General features: G+C 35.7%; 1 protein-coding gene across 1 annotated transcript; it reads left to right on the forward strand.

The window, feature by feature from the left end:
* The first annotated feature begins 418 nt into the window (after positions 1–418).
* On the forward strand, positions 419–2,377 carry LOC132310084 (high-affinity nitrate transporter 2.1). The gene is made up of 3 exons (XM_059808317.1): positions 419–1,228; positions 1,338–1,453; positions 1,711–2,377. Exons 1-3 carry the CDS (start codon positions 419–421, stop codon positions 2,375–2,377), a joined length of 1,593 nt encoding a protein of 530 aa, XP_059664300.1.
* Positions 2,378–21,274: the final 18,897 nt, after the last annotated feature.

Raw genomic sequence — 21,274 nt, forward strand, 5'->3', positions numbered from 1 at the left:
GCAATTACGCCCCCTAAAATTAATAGTAACAAATTGGTAATGTTAAAATAGTAGTAGCAAATGGCCGGGGTACTCTTTATCAGTGCATCTGATCCTTTGGGTTATACCATGAGTCTATCTTGTTCATAATGCGGCAAAACGGATTCCTTTTGCTTATTTAAATCTTTAATAAACCTACTGTAACCATTGGGAATCTCCATTGGCTCCTTAAGGTTTGTAAAATGTCAACTCATGAACCCCTATATAAACAACACACTATCTCTCATCTTCCAAAAACAACATCACAAACCTCCCATTATACACTTCTTAACCCCTTCTTCATTCTTAATCTTCCAAGAGATCACAAACCTCCCATTACTCTATACACTTCTTAACCCCTTCTTCATTCTTAATCTTCCAAAAGAGAGAGAGAAAGAAAATGGGTGATATTGAAGGCTCCCCAGGAAGCTCCATGCATGGAGTAACAGGCAGAGAACCTGTTCTTGCCTTCTCTGTGGCTTCGCCGATTGTACCAACTGATACAACGGCAAAGTTCTCATTGCCGGTGGATTCGGAGCACAAGGCCAAAGTGTTCAAGATCTTCTCATTTGCCAATCCACACATGAGAACCTTTCACCTCTCCTGGATCTCCTTCTTCACCTGTTTCGTGTCCACTTTCGCGGCGGCTCCCCTCGTCCCCATCATCCGAGACAACCTCAACCTCACGAAAGGGGACATAGGAAATGCTGGGGTTGCTTCCGTCTCCGGTAGCATCTTCTCACGGCTTGTAATGGGTGCGGTCTGTGATCTGTTGGGGCCGCGATACGGGTGTGCCTTTCTTATGATGCTGTCAGCCCCAACTGTCTTTTGCATGTCGTTTGTGTCATCGGCAGGTGGATACATCGCTGTCCGTTTCATGATCGGATTCTCTCTCGCGACGTTTGTCTCGTGCCAGTACTGGATGAGCACAATGTTTAATAGTAAGATTATTGGGCTTGTCAATGGAACAGCAGCCGGTTGGGGTAACATGGGTGGAGGAGCTACACAACTGATAATGCCACTACTGTATGACATAATCCTGCGCGCTGGCTCTACTCCATTCACCGCCTGGAGAATGGCCTTCTTCATCCCAGGTTGGCTTCATGTCATAACTGGGATTTTGGTCTTAACTCTTGGCCAGGACTTGCCTGATGGCAATCTTAGTATCTTGCAGAAGAAGGGTGATGTTGCTAAAGATCAATTCTCCAAGGTCAGTTCTCGATCTCACTCTCTCTCTCTCATAACCACCGGTACCAATCAGCAGGCTGATCCTTTTTTCCTTGTTATATATATATATATATATATATTTTTTGGTTCAGGTGTTTAGGAATGCTGTAACAAACTACAGGACATGGATCTTTGTCCTCCTGTATGGTTATTCCATGGGTGTTGAATTATCCACTGATAATGTCATTGCAGAATATTTCTATGATAGGTTTGTTTTCTTATTTTGCCTTACCACATTTTGAGAAAGGTATTGTATACGGGGTAACCCAACCAATGCACAAACATGGAAAATCTCAATTTGCAAATTGAGAGTTTCTATGTCAGTATATTGGGTGAGGTACCAAGTGTAACTACTTAGATACTGTAGATTTTTTCTAGGATTTTGCTTGATAAAACGGGTAGCTCGAAGTACTATATTATCTATACATCCGGGATACTGAACCAATAATATTTAATCTGTGACAGGTTTGATCTCAAGCTTCACACTGCTGGAATCATCGCGGCCACCTTCGGCATGGCTAACATTGTGGCTCGGCCATTTGGCGGATTCGCTTCCGACTTTATGGGCAGAAAGTTTGGCATGAGGGGCAGGCTATGGGCCCTTTGGATCCTACAAACACTTGGAGGGACTTTCTGTGTTCTCCTTGGCTACGCCAACTCCCTTCCCATAGCGGTTGCCATGATGATCCTCTTCTCCATTGGAGCTCAGGCTGCATGTGGAGCAACTTTTGGAATTATTCCATTCATTTCTCGAAGATCACTCGGTATCATATCTGGATTGACCGGTGCAGGTGGGAACTTTGGCTCTGGTCTGACCCAATTAGTGTTCTTCACAAGCTCAGGTCTCTCCACTGCTAGAGGTCTCTCCTACATGGGGTACATGATCATAGGCTGCACATTGCCTGTGACGCTTGTGCACTTTCCACAGTGGGGAAGCATGTTCCTTCCTCCTTCGAAAGATGCTGTAAAAGGTACTGAAGAGCACTACTATGTGTCTGAGTGGAATGAGGAGGAGAAGCAAAAGGGAATGCACCAGGGAAGTCTCAAGTTTGCTGAGAACAGCCGGTCAGAGCGAGGGAAGCGCGTTGCCTCCGCAGCATCTCCTCCCAATTTGACACCGGCCCATGTTTAGTACTGACTAGCTATATGCATGAAAGATGAAGATGAAATAATTAAGTATGGTGCAACTAGCAGTACCTTAATAATACAACCTTAATTATTTGTACTTGTGTTTTCAATTTCCAACCTTCCTTTTGTTAATCAAAATCGAATGATGTTGTCAATGAAAATTTCTGTGGCTTAAGCTCGATCGGTGCTCATGGTATTCTTCTTGAACATATGGAAGTTCTTGTCTGTTCATCATGTTCATATATATATATATAGAGAGAAAGAGAGATAGATAGATAGATAGATAGATATATGATTCAAAGATGTCCACTGCATTAAGTTTTTCCAAATCGGGAATAATTCAAGGTAATTGGTTAATTTCTTTGTCCAGATTTTTTTAGCAGGTTAAACAGTGAAACCAAAAAAAAAAAGTCACAATTCAAGTTTGATAAAACAACTAGAGAAGTAGCTTATCTCATTTGGGCTTGTGACTTTTTAAATCGATCAATAGAGTGAGTTCATTTTACTAGAAGGAGATCAACCATAATGTACCCACATACAACTTTTAGCAAACCACACTTTCAGGATAGAGGATTCTGGATTCTTGTCAGCTGTAATAGAATTATATATGGGATTATTACATATAAATGGGGTTAGGGCACCATATTTACTTAGAGGCTGAGTCAAAGTCCCATATTTCTCTAAAATGTGTTTAACCCAAAAGCTGAGGTGGCACATGAAAAAATATTGTTTCATATTTCTGTTGCCTAAAATACCCTTCTTCCTATTTTATGTGTTGCCTAAAATGCCATTTTCTACACTTATCTATTTTCAAGCCATAGTCCTCTTTTCACATTCCATTCGTGCCGGACTCGTGAAGCTCAAGTGTTCTCTCTCTCTGCCCTAACCCTCACTTCATGAAGCTCAAGTGCTCTCTCTCTCTCTCCCCCTCTCTGTAATAGCTCAAGGCAGGCCACACATCTCGGCACACAACATCAGCGAACATGGAGGTCTTCTCCACTTTGTTTCTCACTGATGACCGATTCTATTTGGTGTGAAATGAAGCCAGACCTAGGTTATATCTCTCTCTCCTTCACAATTTAATTCAAGGATGAATCTAAGGTTTGAGGTAATTTCTCTCTCTCTCTCTCTCTCACACACACACACACACACACCCGTTTTGGGTGGATCTCCCCCGATAATTTGTGCAATTGAATCTGGTCACTGTTAATGTTTTATGATTGTTATTTAAGTTCGTATTTAACATTATTGAGTTATATTTTGGTTCTTTTGTGGTTGTCTTTTTTATTTATTTTTATTGTTAATCTCAATTAAAATTTGAAATATTGATGCAAGATTAAATTTATACGGTAATCTCAATTTTATTTTATTTTTTTATTTTTTATTTTTTATTTTTTATTTTTTTCATGATATTTGGTTAGAAAAATAACTATTCTATGTTTTGTGCTATTTTGTAAGTTAATTATTTTATTTTTTTGGGATCAATTTTGTTACTAGTTTAACATATTTATTTTTGTAGACCAGATATATATAGTTGATATGAACACAAGGTGCTAAACACACAGCACCATACACATAAAAGGTGAATCTTGTTATGTCTGAATATCCTATCCTTGTTATAGAGACTTAAGTAGTGAAGAAAGTATAAAATAATAATAATAAAAAAAGTGTCACTCACTTCTTATTTTGCATTATATAGTATGGGTGAAATCTAGTATAGATTCAACAAGTGTTTGACACAGTAATTCTTAGTTGGAGAGAGAGAGAGAGAGAGAGGAGAGAACCAACTAAAAGTGGGAGGAGAAAAAAATTGATTTCAGATTGTGGGCTACTTTTGGTACTCTGTCCTGCATTTTGAAAATTTTCACTCAAAGGGTATTAACTAAATTTGGTGGCTCTCTGTTACAACCCTCCTAGCTTTTAGCTCATCAGCCAAACTGACATGTACTGTGTGCAATGTTTCATGCTCCCAGAGAAACCCTCTTTAAAACAGACCTTTAGAGAGAGAGAAACAGCAGCAGATCAGGAGCACGGTAGAGAGAGAAACAGGATAGTATTCTAGAGAGAGAGGAAAGGAAATCGGCATTTGAAGGAAGTGAAAAAAGGAAGAGTAATTAACTTCCAAAAAAATAAATAAAAAGCTAGAGTAATGACAAAGGTACTGCATTTATACCCATGCCTACATCAAAATGAGAGCGCTTGATGATTAATCACTGCCTCTGCTACTGCAAAATATAGAGTACTTACTAGTATATACTTGTGTATATATGTATAATTATATGTATCTACACGAATATATACTCTACACAAGTTTTTTTTACTTTTTGATTGTGTTTAGTTTATGTTTATTTACTTCTTATTTTTACCTTTGTTTGTAAACTAATATTTCAATCTAGGTGGTACTTTACTAATAATTTAACACCTTGAGCTAGCAACTGACATTGCCAACTCTCATTAGATATATTATAGTATTAATTATCATATTGTTTATTAAATTATCAAACATTGGGAGGAGAGCTTCAAACTATAATTAGAGTTGTTGGTCAAGTGACTCTTCACAGCTTATTTCACTTTTTATTTTAGGTGGTGTTTTTCAGTCATGGATGTAGGACACAATAAAAATCTTTTTTTTTCAATTATACAAGGGTATACCGTACCCGAACTCACAATTATAGAAATTTTGTGCACTTCTTTCTTTAGAAAATAGTGCAGGGAAAGTAAAAAAGAGCAAGCTAGATCAAACCCAGAAGTATAAAGCAATAATGAATCTGGATGCCATTACAGTTCTTAAATCCACATAGTGATAAGATGATGGCCTGCCTGCATAATGTCTGGAAGTGACTAATGCGATATAATTTTTTTTTTATAACCCATCGTAAGGGATGTTAGCAAAAAATTGGATAACATATATGTAATATACATATATACGAGTTACTAGTGCATTTTCAGTTTTCAGTTTAATTTCTGAGGCCTACCCAATTGCAAAAAAGAAGCCTTTTTACAATTACTACAGGATCTTTCAAAGTTAATTACCAATTGCAGACTCCTTTTCATGATTGCGCAAAAGCCCATCCTCTTCCTCAACTGTCTGTGCTGTAACAGGGGGTCCTCCAAAACTCACGTGGTTGTATTCTGTTAGTGATGCCTTATTGAATTCGTAGCCAGGTTCTGAATGCATATATGAAAGAAAGTCAATCAAATTACCATCCCTCTTCTATTATATAAATATAGAAACACATAGATACATACAAGCATGAATTCATACCTAAATAGATATACTGTTTGATAAGCCAATTTAGTTCTTAATTTTTATCCAATTATGTGCATTCAATAACACATTTTGATTATCACTTAAAATAAATTAGAGCCATTTAAAATGAGGTAAAATTTTAAGTGGCAGTGACTTCACTTAACTCCTAAAACTTCAGTACTTAAACTTATAAAAATAAATAATAATAAATAAATAAATTAAGTACTTATTCAGTTTTATCAAAAGGGATGCAGAAAAACCCAAAAAGATAAACATATGGTCATAAAACAAGAAATAGCATTGGTAATACTAATATGACACCTCTTTGCATTATTTGGAATCAAACTAGAAATAGAAGTTAGAACTAAATTGAACAGTAACACTGCTTTTTGTATAAATATCAACATTAAGATGCATCATGCTTATTTTTTTATAGAAAATATATTCTACACCCATGCATATATATAAATATATTGTAGAACGTACATATTAAATTGATGACTTAATATGAATGCCACAATTAAACAACAAAACAATTAAACATATTCCCAAAGTTTCTCATTTTCTCTATTCGATTTTCTAATAATAGTTAATAAGTTTATGTATATGTCTTAAGACGACTGTTCGTGTTCATTCTAGTTTCTCGTGTTTATGGGTTATCTTGTTCTGGGATTTGTACCTGTAATTCTTGTTTTGCAAACTAAAACCTATTTGGTGAAATTTTTTATGAACTTTTTTATATAATTAATTTTTCTTTTATTTTATGAATTTTAGTTATAAATATTTGTGAAGATAATGACTGAAACAGGATCTCCCTTTACAGGATTTGGAAGACTAATTGGTAAATTTGAGTTGAACTTGAGTCTTGAACAAGCTGAAGGCCCTTATTGTGGATTATAATTTTTACAATTATAGCATCCTACGGACCTTCTATAATTTTAGAGTGCTTTCATCACTTCATACTAGTAAGTCATATCTTCACACGCACTCTCACACACACACGCACGCACACAAACACACACCTGCACGCACGCACGTTAAAGATAGAACTGACATATGATTTGGCTTTGTAAAGAGATGTGTGAAGATCTGTTAATTCATCACATAGTTAAAGGTGCATAAAAACATTAATGCCACTATTATGAAAGATGCCAAACAGAGATGTGTAAAACCCTTTTGTCAAATCATCACATGGGAGAAAGATAGAATTGTGGTAGGTGGGCTCTATATTAGAAGACATATGATGACACACATGTTAAAAGATAGAATTGTGATATAGAGAGATATGTGATGTGCTCCTTAATTAGCGATGTGGGGTGTAATACCATTTTTAATTTAAAAAATAAGTGCCTTTTGCGAAAGTACCACTTTTTTTCCAAAGGTACCACATTTTTTAACTAAAGGTACCATTTTTTGGCATCCAGGTACCATGTTTTCTAAACACTCGCTTAGCTAACTTCGAAAATATTTTGTATTATTCATGGCCCTAATGAAGCTGTTTATTGATCTAATGTGTTCCTTAATTAGCGATGTGGGGTGTAATACCATTTTCAATTGCAAAAATAAGTGCCTTTTGCGAAGGTACCACTTTTTTTCCAAAGGTACCACATTTTTTAACTAAAGGAACCACTTTTTGGCGTCCAGGTACCATGTTTTCTAAACACTCACTTAGCTAGCTTGGAGAATATTTTGTGTCATTCATGGCCCTAATGGAGCTGTTTATTGATCTAATATGCTCCTTAATTAGCGATGTGGGGTGTAATACCATTTTCAATTGCAAAAATAAGTGCCTTTTTTTGGCGTTCAGGTACCATGTTTTTTAAACACTCGCTTAGTTAGTTTGGAGAATATTTTATGTTATTCATAGCCCTAATGGAGCTGTTTATTGATCTAATGTGCTCCTTAATTAGCGATGTGGGGTATAATACCATTTTTAATTTAAAAAATAAGTGCCTTTTGCGAAGGTACCGCTTTTTTAAGTGAGTGTTTATTTTGTGTTATTCATGACCCTAATGGAGTTGTTTATTGATCTAATGTGCTCCTTAATTAGCGATGTGGAGTGTAATACAACTTTTCAATTGCAAAAATAAGTGCCTTTTGCAAAGGTACCACTTTTTTTTCCAAAGGTATCACGTTTTTGAACTAAATGTATCACTTTTCGGCGTCTAGGTACCATGTTTTCTAAACACTCACTTAGTTAGCTTGGAGAATATATTGTGTTATTTATAGCCCTAATGGAGCTGTTTATTGATCTAATGTGCTCCTTAATTAGCGATGTAGGGTATAATACCATTTTCAATTGCAAAAATAAATGTCTTTTGCGAAGGTACCACTTTTTTTTTTCCAAAGGTACCACATTTTTGAACTAAAGGTACCACTTTTCGACGTCCAGGTACCATATTTTCAAAACACTCGCTTAGCTAGCTTGGAGAATATTTTGTGTTATTCATGGCCCTAATTGAGCTATTTATAGATTTGATGTGCAACCTAATTAGCGGTATGGGGTTTAATACCATCTTTAATTGTAAAAATAAGTCCCTTTAGAAAGGCGTTCAGGTACCATGGTTTTTAAACACTCGCTTTTTACAATTGAAAATGGTATTACACTAGGGAACACTCGCTTTGCAGCTGCCTAATCCTTCTCCGTTCCAAGGGAAAACTCTGCATTGGGTTTTCATGAATTAGTATTATATGACTTTATATAGTAGGGCATCACTGAATTTTCTTCGACTATTACATGGTACCTGGAGGCCAAAAAAGTGGCATCTTCAGTTAAAAAATGTGGTACCTTGGCAAAAGGGATTTATCAATTTTCTACTCCAATTGACCATTCATCAATGTTCCAAAATAGGAACTAAATCCATTTGTCAATAAAATCATCAATTTCCTAGCACTGCTGTTGAAAAATTTATAAACCTTCTTATTAAATAAAAGAGCCTAACATGTATTTATTAAACAGAACAACCAAAATCCATTACTTTTCATTAAATCAAAACCATCAAGTCAAGTACCATGTCTACAAAATACTTTAAGTCACCACGAATGTCAAAAAAGTTATCATTTATCCAATCTAATAAAGTCAACAAGAAATATAAAAATAAATCACTAAATTTAAAGGAAGCAATCATCTTTTGCAAAATAAGAACACAATTATTAAGTTTGAACATTTATTAGCCCCCACTCGTCCATACGAAGTCTTGATTGCAATATTAGCCCCCACTCATCCATACAAAGTCTTGATGGCAAGAATCGATCCTCCAATCACACTGTCAAAAAAAAAAAAAAAAAAAAAAAAAAAGGTAACTACTACATTTAATTGTATCACATTAACGAAAAAATTAACCAACTTTAAAGAAGTAGGCGAAACGGAAAAGGTGAAGGTACCAAACTGAAAACATGGACAAACTTTAACAGTTGCATTATTGAAATAGTTATGTAAAAGTCCCAAACAGCCTTGCCGATTAAAATGGTGCGAAAAAAAAAAATCTACCATACCAACTATTTAGACGTAGTATATGATAATGAAGAAATATTTGTAAGTCAACAATAAGACCAACAAAATATAGAATGAAACATTTTTTACCAAGCAAATAATAAACTTGTTCATAGTTTCACCATAACTGAAATTAGGTTTGTGAGAAACATTAAGGGTAAGACTAGGAAGATAGCTTAAGTATGAATGAGACCATATTATCCATGGGTGGTAAAGAATGTTAAAAATACATGAGTCTAGGGTTAAAACATTATACATATATTAGTTTAGAAAACAAATGCTAGCAACAAAAATTGTTCATTTTAATTTTTAGGAATTTTCAACATTAAAAGGCCTATCCAATCTATCCTTTTAAAATTTTAATGCCACCAAATCTCTTGCTCTCACTAAGCTATCAAGCATGTCCACTACAAAAATATATTCTTACTAAGCTTGCCCTACAACAATGAGTGATAAAAAATCATCCATTTAAATGAACCAGTAGAATATGCTAGTCCATTTAAAAGAGTCAATGGGACCAATAATTTACTGATTTAGGATCACAATAAATACATGACATTGAAAATATGATACCAAATAACCAAAGTGGTGCAAGAATGTAAAATGGGACAACAGCCCCCTGTTCGAAGAAAATCTGGGCATTCGGACTATCCAATGCTCCTACCACATTTATGCGAGTTATGACCGAGGTACTCAAACCTTTCTTAGGCTCATTTGTGGTTAAATTTTGATGACATATTAATATATAGTCATACAAGTAAAGAACATTTAGTCCATTTGCACCAAGTCATGGAGGTTCTTCGTAAGGAGAAGATTTAAGTAAACTTGAAAAAGTGCTCTTTCTGTGAGACAAAGTTGTGTTTCTTGGCTTTATCAGATCAGCCAATGGTTTACAAGCTGATCCTGAAAAAGTAAGAGCTATCCTGAAAAATTTAGGAATAATCAAGAGAATTTTTGTAATTTTACCGAGTAATAAAATGTTAAAGTGAGAAAAAGTTGCTAAAAGATTTGGAGGGAGTTGCTAGAATTTTAGAGAAACAAATATTTTAAAGAGAATGAAGTATCACAATAAATTTCAGTGGAAGGTATTGATTTTTAAAGAGAGAATACGAGGATAGATGTACTTTGACATAATTGCTAATAATTTAGAGAGAGAATAAAAGAGTGTAGAGAACATCTCAATAGGAAGAGAGTAACAATTTTAGAGAACTTAGAAAACGAAAATGGAAATTTTGGAGAAAGGGGGAAAAAAAGAAATTTTAGAGAGAGGTGGTAATGGAGGTGGGGGGGTTATGGAAGTGAATTTGATTGTCATGGTGTGAATATGGGATAGACAATGATAGTTATGCAATTAGGTTTCAGTAAGGTAGATTGTGATGAACTGATGTTTATCTACAGATGTCAGAGTGGTGAGTTTTAGTGGAGTTGCTAGCAGACAATTAGGATGGTGGATGGTGGCCATGGTGATGGGGTTTCAACCAGAAATGGAGAAGTGATATTCTGGTGGTGTAGGTAGTTGTCAAAAATATTGTAAGTGATTAGGGAGTGAGTGATGTGCTAATCAGATATGGATTTATGCTAAAAAGGTCAACAATGGAAATGGTTTAGCAAGTGGAAAGACTAATAGAAAGCTTTCACTAGAATAAGAAAGATCTTTTTATGATTTTTAAAGATTTCTTGGAAGTTTGTGATAGGGTCTTAAGAAATGTAACATGATGTATCTTAGAAAAGGGAAGAAGTAATAAATATCACATAGTAACATATAAAAGACACATATAATGGAACTGTGACTATAATGAGAAAATTTGGGGGGAAAACAAGTGACTTTCTAATTACTATAACTTTACATCATGGATCAGCATGGAGACATTATCTTTTGTCTTAGTTATGTATGAACTAAAAATATACATTAAGCTGAAATTACTTAGTACATACCATGTACTGGTGTTATTATTTTGATTAATGGAACTAATATAGGGACAATCTAATTATAGGTATTGAAATAAATTCTAAAAAATAGAACTAAATATTTGTAATGTAAATTTACTTAAACTAGGAATACAAATGAAGATAAAGCAAAATTTGAAAATTATTAGATACTAAAATGCGAATAATTTCATTACCTAGGCTTTATTGTTCATATAGAAGGACAAATTGAAGATGACATTCCTTACAGAATTTAAAACAAGATACATTAAGTAGGGGAATGTTTTTTTATGTGCAGTTGACGTATACCTTTAAAACTAAAAAAATTATTATATAAGCCATACATAATTTATAGGATGGAATGAGGGGTGATTAACAAACATGTTCATAGATGGAGTGTGGGAAAATGCAAATATTGAGAAAATGCATGCTAACACAAGAAAGAATAAAATTAGGAATAAATACAATTTTCAGATGGTTTTTCTTTCCTGGCAATGCATTCATGAGAGTTGAGATAGATGAAGCAACACACATAGGGAATAAGATAAAATAAAATTAAGAAATGATTAAGTTGGTTACCAATAACTACATATGCAACTAGAAAAAAACAATAACTATATACGCGACAAAAGTGACATGGTCCACATTGAAGATAATGCAAAGGGAAGGACAAGATAAAACTTAAAATGGATTGAGATAGTAACAAAGGAAAGCAAAGTCACAACACATATTCTGCTATAGATATGCAGGCTTTAGAGTGTGATGACACACAGAAAACAAAGAAGACAACAAGAACTAATATTATTTAATATTATTTTTTTCAGTTTTTCACCATGTTAATTCCATTCTATCACTAAGTTGCTTATAGGAAAATTATAAATAACATAACAAAGGAAAGCAAATGTACCAGCAAGCATGAGTAAAGACTTCTCAGGTGATGAGTCCACGCAGTGTGAGTAGTAATCATGATGCAACTAATAAGCTCCATATGATCAAAGTAGTTTCACGGCTTATTTATCATTAAGCAGTAGTTGCCATGGACTGATATAGATATATATTCAAAGCATATAATTTTAAATTTTTAAGCTTATTACATCAGCAAACTATAGAGCATTTCATTTTATTTTTGTCCAAATCTAAAAGCAACCTTACAAATCAACACATAATTTCATTATCACACACATGATCCAAAATCAAAGAGAGATACCATTTTAATGGAAATATCAAAAAATAAGATGTTTGGATACAATTGAAAATCAAAAATTGAAATTGAAATTAGGGCAAATGGATTTGTTAATTAATTGAGGTTTGGAGACATTCGCTCATCTCTACCTACAAATCCTTTTAGAAATTTCACTATGTGCCAACACCCAATTCGGCCACTATGAAATTTTTTGATGTTTTTTTTATTTTATTTTTATTTTTATTTTTATTTTTATTTTTTATCATCATCAATGTATATTACAAAGGGAACCCAATCAACTACGCAATTCACATGCAAAAGAGTACCCAATCAACAATTCAACCATTCAGACCACTGCCAACAACCACCATACACTCAACACTTACCCGAAAAAAATTTAATTGCTTCAATTTTTTTTTTTTTTTTTGTTGTAAAATTACTACTTAACCAATTTTTTTTTTTTTAATTGCTTCAATTATTATTTATTTATTTTTAAAAATTTTATTTATTTATTTATTATTATTATTTATTTATTATCAAAATCAGCACTTACCCACAAATCGTCGGAGAAGAGCCAGCCGAAATCACCGGCGAGACAACGAAGCAAAGAACAACCAGCCGACAAGCTCGCTGGAAGAAAATGGTTAAAAATCACCGGAGAATGGAGACCCACAAGCTCGCCAGAAAGACCCTGCCGCGATCAGAGAAGAACCCAGCCGCAACTCACAAGCTCGCCGAAGAAGAACGACGCAGCGAAATCGTTGGAGAACAGCGACGCAAAGAACCCAAATCGTCGGAAAGAACGGCGATTCAGAAACTCGCTAGAAGGAACCCAGCCGGAATCGTTGGAGAAAACGGCGATTCAAAAGCTCGCCGGAAGGAACCCGCAACCCAACAGTGATCGCCATAGAAGAACCAGCCGGAATCGCTGGAGAACACGGCGATTCACAAAGTCGGCGACCCAAACTCTGCAAAAAAAAGCAACCCAGAACCATGGTGCAGGAAATCACAGCCACGACACCGTGGAAGATGAGAACGAACCATGAGGGATGGACAAAGGAATTGGGAGTGGAGGTTGGGTTTAGAGAGTTGCGGGGAAAGAGAAGAATCGGTGAGGATAGATGAAAAATTTAGAGGGAGAAGAAGAGTGATTTATTTGGGGTTTGAAACTAGGGCAGAGATATGCGAAAGGCAAAGCTAAAAAGGGCGCTCGATCACCTTAAGGGTATTTTAGGCAACACAGAAAAAAGGGGGCAGGGCATTTTAGGTAACACAATTTTTAAACAGTAAAACTCCATGTGCCACCTCAGCAATTCAGTCAAACTCATTTTAGGAAAATTATGGAATTTTGACTCAGCCTCTAGGTAAATATAGTGCCCTAACCCCATTTATATGTAATAATCCCATTATATATACATAGTCAATGCTTGTATCACAATAATGGGGGTTATATATTGGGAAAATTCCCTCCAATATATTTTTATTTAACTATCAGTGGGTTGACTTGTGAAGATATTAATATTCCAGTGATATAATATGTATATATATATATACACACACACAAATATCCATGTATGACATGCTAGTACTACTGGATGACGCTTCAATATTATTGAGGTTCTCAATGATTTCCTGGGTTCCGGGAGAAGTTGACTTGTCTTTGATTGTGAATTAATTAAGACTAATAATTGACAACATAAATAAATAAACTATATATAAAATGTTTATGAGGAATAATAGGAGACAAAAACCTGAATTAGAAAAAGAAAAATAAAAAATATTATCATGTGATTCAGCCATTAGAACTTGTGTACATTAGAAAAGAAGGGTTCTACTTATTCGGAATGTTTTAATGAAAATCACAGGAGCACAATATATATTTAAAATTTCATCTTAGTTAAGAAAAAATAGTGGTATCAATTAAGGGCCACAATTTAAGGAAATTACCATCAATGGTGGCTCACCACATCCACCCATAAATATAATAAATCCCATAAATTTCTCTTTTCCATCAACACTTCCCGTCAACTTGGTGCGAAAATATGGATAGAGCCCAATTTGAACAATATCTTTTGAAACTTGACAATGGTAGTAAAAATATTTGCTAATTGGTGGTCACTACGAATAAATGGAGTACAAATAACATTGGCTTACACGTTTTCTCGAACGAAATGACAATCCACCTCAATATGTTTTGTGACGACCCTGGATTTTTCAACCCAGTGTGTCCTGTGATGACTCAAACCGGATCCAAGATGCAGAAGTAAAAGAAGGAAGAATTGTCTCAAGAGATGTATGTCATCCCTGAGGCACCTAGATGACACCCCATGAAGCTAAGAAACTCAAATGAGCTAAACAATTAAGCAAGAATGCCAAACTCAAAAATAAATGAACCAAGGGCAAAATGGTTATTTCACACTGAAATGGGTGCCACCGAGCACACCATTGAAAAGACAACAAAAAATGAACAAGGATAGACTCAAGAATCTCCTGATTCGGAGTCCGGACGAAAAAGGTATCAATTTAAAACAAGGAGGCCTTCACCGTTTAAGGATTACCATAATCCTATCCCACTAGAACTGGAATAACTCACACTACGGGTGGAGTTTTGGTGAATGGTTGGTACCAATGAATAGCTAACTTCGAGCTCTTGAGTCCAGAGTCAAGAATGACTAGATTTGGATCTAAAATGAAAGAGTTATGACCTTCTGAAGTCAGTGCAACAAAGCTGACCAAGGAAAAATAGAAATGGGAAGTTCCAGGGAGGATCGGTCGACCGAAGGCAATGGTCAGCAGGCTGAAACCCCATCATCGGTCGGCCGAACCCCAATCATCAGCCAGCCAAAACAAGGTTTTTCAAGAAAAGCTTACTGGAATGGTCTCGAGGGAAACGCTAGCGAGCTGATAATGCTCCATCAACCAACCAACACATCTGTTGCAGCTCAGAAAAGCTGCTGCAATGTGTTTGTGTGATGCTAGGTCCATTTCTAAGGCTCTCTAAGCTTTATACAAGATCCGTACAAGTTTGAAAACATCTCTTAACATCATTGAAGCATTCAAAACATGCTAAAACAAGAGGGAACTCAAAATGACACACTGTGGAGGAATTTTTCATGAAAATTCATAAAATCGCCCAAAAATTGGTCAAAAGTTGAAACTCAAGGGTTTTGTGAAATGTGGACATGCACACGAACGTAAAAAGACATATAAGACGCGTCGCAATGGTCCGCGGCTTCAAAATGTCAAGAATGCAAAATATGACCTCTCGACGGCCAAAAATGCCTAAAAACACTATAAATGAAACCAAATGCAAAACCTAGAATGAAATGGTGCTTGGCCCTTGGCCACACCTCAAACATGATCATAGAAACCCTATGAAACAAAAAGAATGGAATTCCCAAACCCGATGCGAAAGTTATGAAGAAATGATTCAAGATTTTTCACTATTTTCATGTTAAACCTTAAAAACGAAAGTGCATAGAATACATTATACATGTCATTGGCCTCCGGCCTCATTTGATACATGTTGAATACAATGAAAATAGTGTACTTATGTACATATTACATAAATGGAATCAAAGAATACATGTTTGATACATAAGGCTACAAAAATGGCATTCCATGCTAGCACTTGCATGAAATGGAAACTTGAAGCTATAAGTCATCCAAGGAATGACAAGCATCACGAACCAAGTCTTCATACCTGAAATAGCCCCTCAGTAACTTCGGGGTCAGTAAACATGTTTACTCGTAGAGAATGAGCATGCCTCGACTCGATTTCTTTAGACATTTTTAAGACTAACATGATATAGTTCAAAAGGGATTATGCCACCTAACGTCTATGTCAAAGATCAGACTCATGGATCATCCTAAGCTACCATGGAGTATAAGCAACAAGAATCATGATATATATACACATATGAAACAAGTCAAGATTGGGAAAATCCAAAAACATGATAGGAAGGATACTAGAACATAGATTAATATGAATTGCATTATCAAAACAATTAACATGATTGGAGCATTCCAATTAACACGAAAGGAGTAATACATGAAGTCAAGAACATGACATAATATCTATGCAATTAAACAAGGATGGAACATTCCATAAAACACGAAAAGAGTTATACATGAAATTAAGAACAAGGCATAATATCTATGCATTTAAACAAAGATGGGATATTCCATAAAACAAGAAAAGGAAGATACATGGAGTTAGGGGCAAGGCATAATACCTATGCATTTAAACATGGGTAGAGTCTACCACATAACACGAAAAGAGTCTTAAATCTTCAAGGAATACAACACTTAAAATTTAAGGAGTTAAATCACGAATGAAGCATAAAATCTATGCAATGAGATAAGATTGGTGCATTTGACATACACGACAAGTTTAAATCTTCAAGGAATAGCAACTTGAAATTTAAAGAGTGAAATCAGCCAATGTGGAAACTTGGATATCACCCGGATTAAAACCGTACTCTTGAGATCACTTTAGGGCTACTAACCTATGGGTACCTTTCCCCTAGTGCGCACTATAGTGTAGAGGGACATTCCCTCGTACTAGAACCAAGTCCTAGCATGTTAATTCTTGTTTGATATCCTAAGTCCCAAAATCAACAAGTTGTATCAAAATACAAGAATACATTAACCACGTTTCATGCACAACCAAGATTTTGGAACACATAAGTCATGCCCTAAGTTCTCAACTATGATGGCATGTGAAATGTCAAGAAATCAAAGTGTGCATTTATATAGACTAGAACCAAGATATATAGCACAATAAATCCATCAAAGCAAATATACTACAAGTATAAGACACGTGATTCAATTGTATACAAAACAACACATGTGTACATAAACCATTTTAAGACAAATGAACATGTTCATTAAACACATTAATGAAACCAAGATACAAGAAGTCTAGATACATGATATTGAGGAATGATTAACTCGAGGAAATCATAAAGGAGAATTTAATCTACTTAAGGGAGTAAATCATCAAGGTTACATGGCAAGTCCAAATGTTCTACGAACAAGTTATGTCAATGATCATGTCAAGACCAAGTTCAATGTCAAGTTTCAAGTTCACTTCATACACATCGCAACCATGTGAGTTAAGTTCCATACAAGGGAAATGAATATATATAAGTTCAAAAGTTCCGATTATGTTCAATGTAATACACGTGAAGGAACTTATCAAGGAAATCATAAATACAAGGTTAGAAGCTTAATCAAGTGCATAGAACCATTGAATGAATTTTAATTATTTCATTTAATTAAAATCTCTAGATTTTGAAACTCGTCCAAATGATCTCAAACTAATATATGTTATTAAACATGTCGAGACTTGATTTAAGAGCATGATACAAGCACATTCCATGCAAGTTACGGCCATGTGTATTAAACTTTAATACAAGAAAAATAATAATAATTGAAAGGTTTCAAAATCTAACCAAATATTCTAGATTTAATATATGTAAAACTACATGACAAGCATATCAAGAATATCAAGTCGGAAATCTGATGGGATGAATAGTGCACTTGGAGCAAATTAATTAATCTAATAAATTAAATATTACTAGATTTCAAAACACTTCCGATTACTCTCAAATTTATCTATGTTGAAGAGCATGCTAGGGCCTAATATAATATGCTAACACATATTGATTTCAAGCTAGTTAAGGCCACATGATTTAATATTTTATTCAAGATAAATATTAAATCAAATATTCGTTACTTGTCCAAATGATGTAGATTTAATATATGTCAATCAACGTATCAAGGGGTAATATTCTATTATGCCACAAGATTAAATAAAGCTGTGGACAACCGGGAAAATTAAATCCTTCACAAGAAAAAAATAAATAATAAAATCTTTAGATTTTATATCCAAGCATGTAATCAAGTTGTATAAGCATCACAAGCATGTAATATAGCAAGAAAATAAATTATAACACCCCCTACCTCAATTTGAGATCGAAATCTCAAATCCCCACCGAAAAAAAAGTGTTCCGAATTTGCCGAAACTCTTAGGTTTGGTCGGGGACAACACGATCTACATGAATCCCCAAGAAAGCGCCATGAAAATCACAACTTGACTTTAAACCAGAACTCAAGAAATGGTCAGAAATGAATTCTAATAAGGGGGAATGGTATAGCACGTTGAGGGGAACAATAAACGTTAAGGCCGAAGAGTTTTCACTTAGAAAATCAAGTGGAGGAGAAGGACAAAGGGTGGAAGCCAAGGAGCCCCCATGGCTTCCGGGCAAGAGGGTGGAGAAGATGAAGAAAATCTGAATTTTCTTCTTTAAGTCCCCTATTTATAGTAAGTCTCAAAAAGTGCCCCGAAAGGGCCCACCGGCTCCGGAAAAGTGGATTTTGAGCAAACGTGCTCAAACGGCAAAACTCCATGAACAAAAAAGATTCAAAATGATAAAATATGAATAACAGAAGAAACGACGTAAAAAACTGAGTCCTGAGCAGAGAGTTATGCCCCGAACAAGTTCGATGACAACCGGGTCCAGAAACTCTGAAATTGGATAAAAATGACCAGAACGGAATTTTAAGAGTCCATGACTCGACAAAATGTGAAAATGAATCCCGTACAAGGATCCAGGCTCCAGACGAGACATTTTGCAATAACTTTCATTAATTGCACAATGACCCCTATAAAAAGGGTTAACTGCGAACTGCCTCAGAATGAAAATATCTTCAAAAAGATATTTTCTTAGATAACCCTAAAATAAAATATTTTCAAAAGATATTTATGAAAAACACCCCAAGAAAAGAAAAAGATTCTGAAGAATTATGCATCTATGCCCCTATGGACACCGGGAGCAACCAGAGTACTTTATTGCAAAAGTGAATATACCTATTTCAAGGAAACCACTGAAGATGAAGACACATGAAGTCAAAAACCAACTCCGAGCATGAAAAGTGAGGTTGTGCCAAAAACTGACAAACAGAGATAAAACATAATAGGGAAAAGGACGAAATAGTGCATAGTGTCCGAAAAGTGAAAATGCAGAAATGACTCGGTCCTCAAAGGAAGTTGTCAATCCACGGAAAAGAGTATTGGAAACCAATTCCGAGCACTCGAGATGACACTAAGTGACAAGAAATAGAGTTCAGAAAGGAAAATTAAACGAAAAAAATTCATTTGTAAAATTTCAGGAAAAATGGAAAGGGAGGTAAATGACCGGGTCGTTACAACCTACCCTCCTTAAAGGAATTTCGTCCCCAAAATTCAGAACATACAGGAAAGAATAGAACAGGGACCGAACAAAAGGACAAACGAAGGACATCTCATAAAACACTGAAGAACAAGCACAAAAGTTTTAAGATCAACTGAAGGAACGCGAAACACGAACTGAGACGACACCTCATACGAATCAGCACGTTAACTCAATGTTAACCACCGAGAGAATCCGAAGATAACGAAACGTTAAAACATGATAGAAGAAGAGAGTGACAAGGCAGTACGAACAGCGACCAAAACCCGCCCACACTTACTCGTCAGCAAGGTAGCATGACGGAATAAAGCACTAGTTCATAACATGCCCCAAAATAGGTCAACTCTGAGAAACCTACTAAAAGCACCACGGGAACCAGGCATCTGTGAGAGTTGGGGTAGCTAATCCTAAAGCTTTTAACAATAATGCCCTAGGCACCGCTACGCTTAAGGCCATAGATCTAGAAGTCACGAAGGAAAAGGAAATGAAACGGTGCCTCCTTGGCCCACTTCTCACTCCACCAGACAAGGATTACAATTCTACGCTCACATGAGCCTTACTCGTATCAACCGTAGACTGAGGTTGCGAAACACCCAACCAAGAAAATAGACAAGAAGGTTCCCTACACGGGTCCTTACGGAATGAATTCCTCCTATCCAAGGAATAAACTCGTAAAACAAGAATACACCCAAGGGATGCGACAGATCCTAAGAGATAATGTCAAAACCTGACATAAAAGTAAACGACTAGCATGCAACATAGCAATGGACTATCTACTCAAGGTGCCACATAAGCAAGTAGACATGTTATCAACTCAAAACATGTTATCAAGAAGCATGTAAGTACATGGTATAACAATACACATGAATGAAAAACGTAAGGTATGCCAACATACGTCGCATACGGTTATGCTAATATAAGCACGCAGGCATGATATCACACCAGGACATGATAGCGACCTAGATCATGTTATCAGGAAGCATATATACACATAAAGTTTGCTTAACAAATAATAGATGTCTCAAGACACCTGAGCATGTGAATATGTTATTATACAATACATATTATCAAACAAAACATGTTTTCAAGAAGCATTTAAACACGTAGAGCATGGCAACACAAGTATGATATGCACCCACCCGTCATCCAAAGTATTCGAACCCGGACGCTCTGATACCACCTGTGACGACCCTGGATTTTTCAACCCAGTGTGTCCTGTGATGGCCCAAACCGGATCCAAGATGCGGAAGCAAAAGAAGGAAAAATGGTCTTAAGAGATGTATGTCATCCCTAAGGTACCTAGATGACTCCCCATGAAGCCACGAAACTCAAATGAGCTAAACAATGAAGCAAGAATGCCAAACTCAAAAAGAAATGAACCAAGGGCAAAATGGTCATTTCACACTGAAATGGGTGCCACCGAGCACACTATTAGAAAGACAAAAAAAAAAATGAACAAGGATAGACTCAAAGATTTCCTGATTCGGAGTTCGGACGGAAAAGGTATGAATTTAAAACAAAGAGGCCTTCACTATTTAAGGATTACCATAATCCTATCCCACTAGAACTGGATTACTTACACTACGGGTGGAGTTTTGGTGAATGGTTGGTACCAATGGATAGCTAACTTCGAGCTCTTGAGTCCAGAGTCAAGAATGACTAGATTTGGATCTGAAATGAAAGAGTTATGACCTTCTGAAGTCAGTGCAACAAAGCTGACCAAGGAAAATAGAAATGGGAAGTTCCAGGGAGGATCGGTCGACCGAAGGCAATGGTTAGTTGACGAAAAGCCCATCATCGGTCGGCCGAACCCC

Source organism: Cornus florida, unplaced genomic scaffold (genome assembly GCF_030987335.1).
Source record: "Cornus florida cultivar Cherokee Brave unplaced genomic scaffold, ASM3098733v1 CherokeeBrave_3.0.0_Hap2_Chr05, whole genome shotgun sequence".
Classification (NCBI taxonomy): Eukaryota; Viridiplantae; Streptophyta; class Magnoliopsida; order Cornales; family Cornaceae; genus Cornus; species Cornus florida.

Bases quoted from the DNA above. Each gene is read 5' to 3' on its own strand.
- LOC132310084 (XM_059808317.1), top strand. From the start codon at position 419: ATGGGTGATATTGAAGGCTCCCCAGGAAGCTCCATGCATGGAGTAACA. The intron at 1,229-1,337 runs GTCAGTTCTCGA...TTTTTGGTTCAG, and splicing joins CTAAAGATCAATTCTCCAAG to GTGTTTAGGAATGCTGTAAC. The intron at 1,454-1,710 runs GTTTGTTTTCTT...AATCTGTGACAG, and splicing joins GCAGAATATTTCTATGATAG to GTTTGATCTCAAGCTTCACA.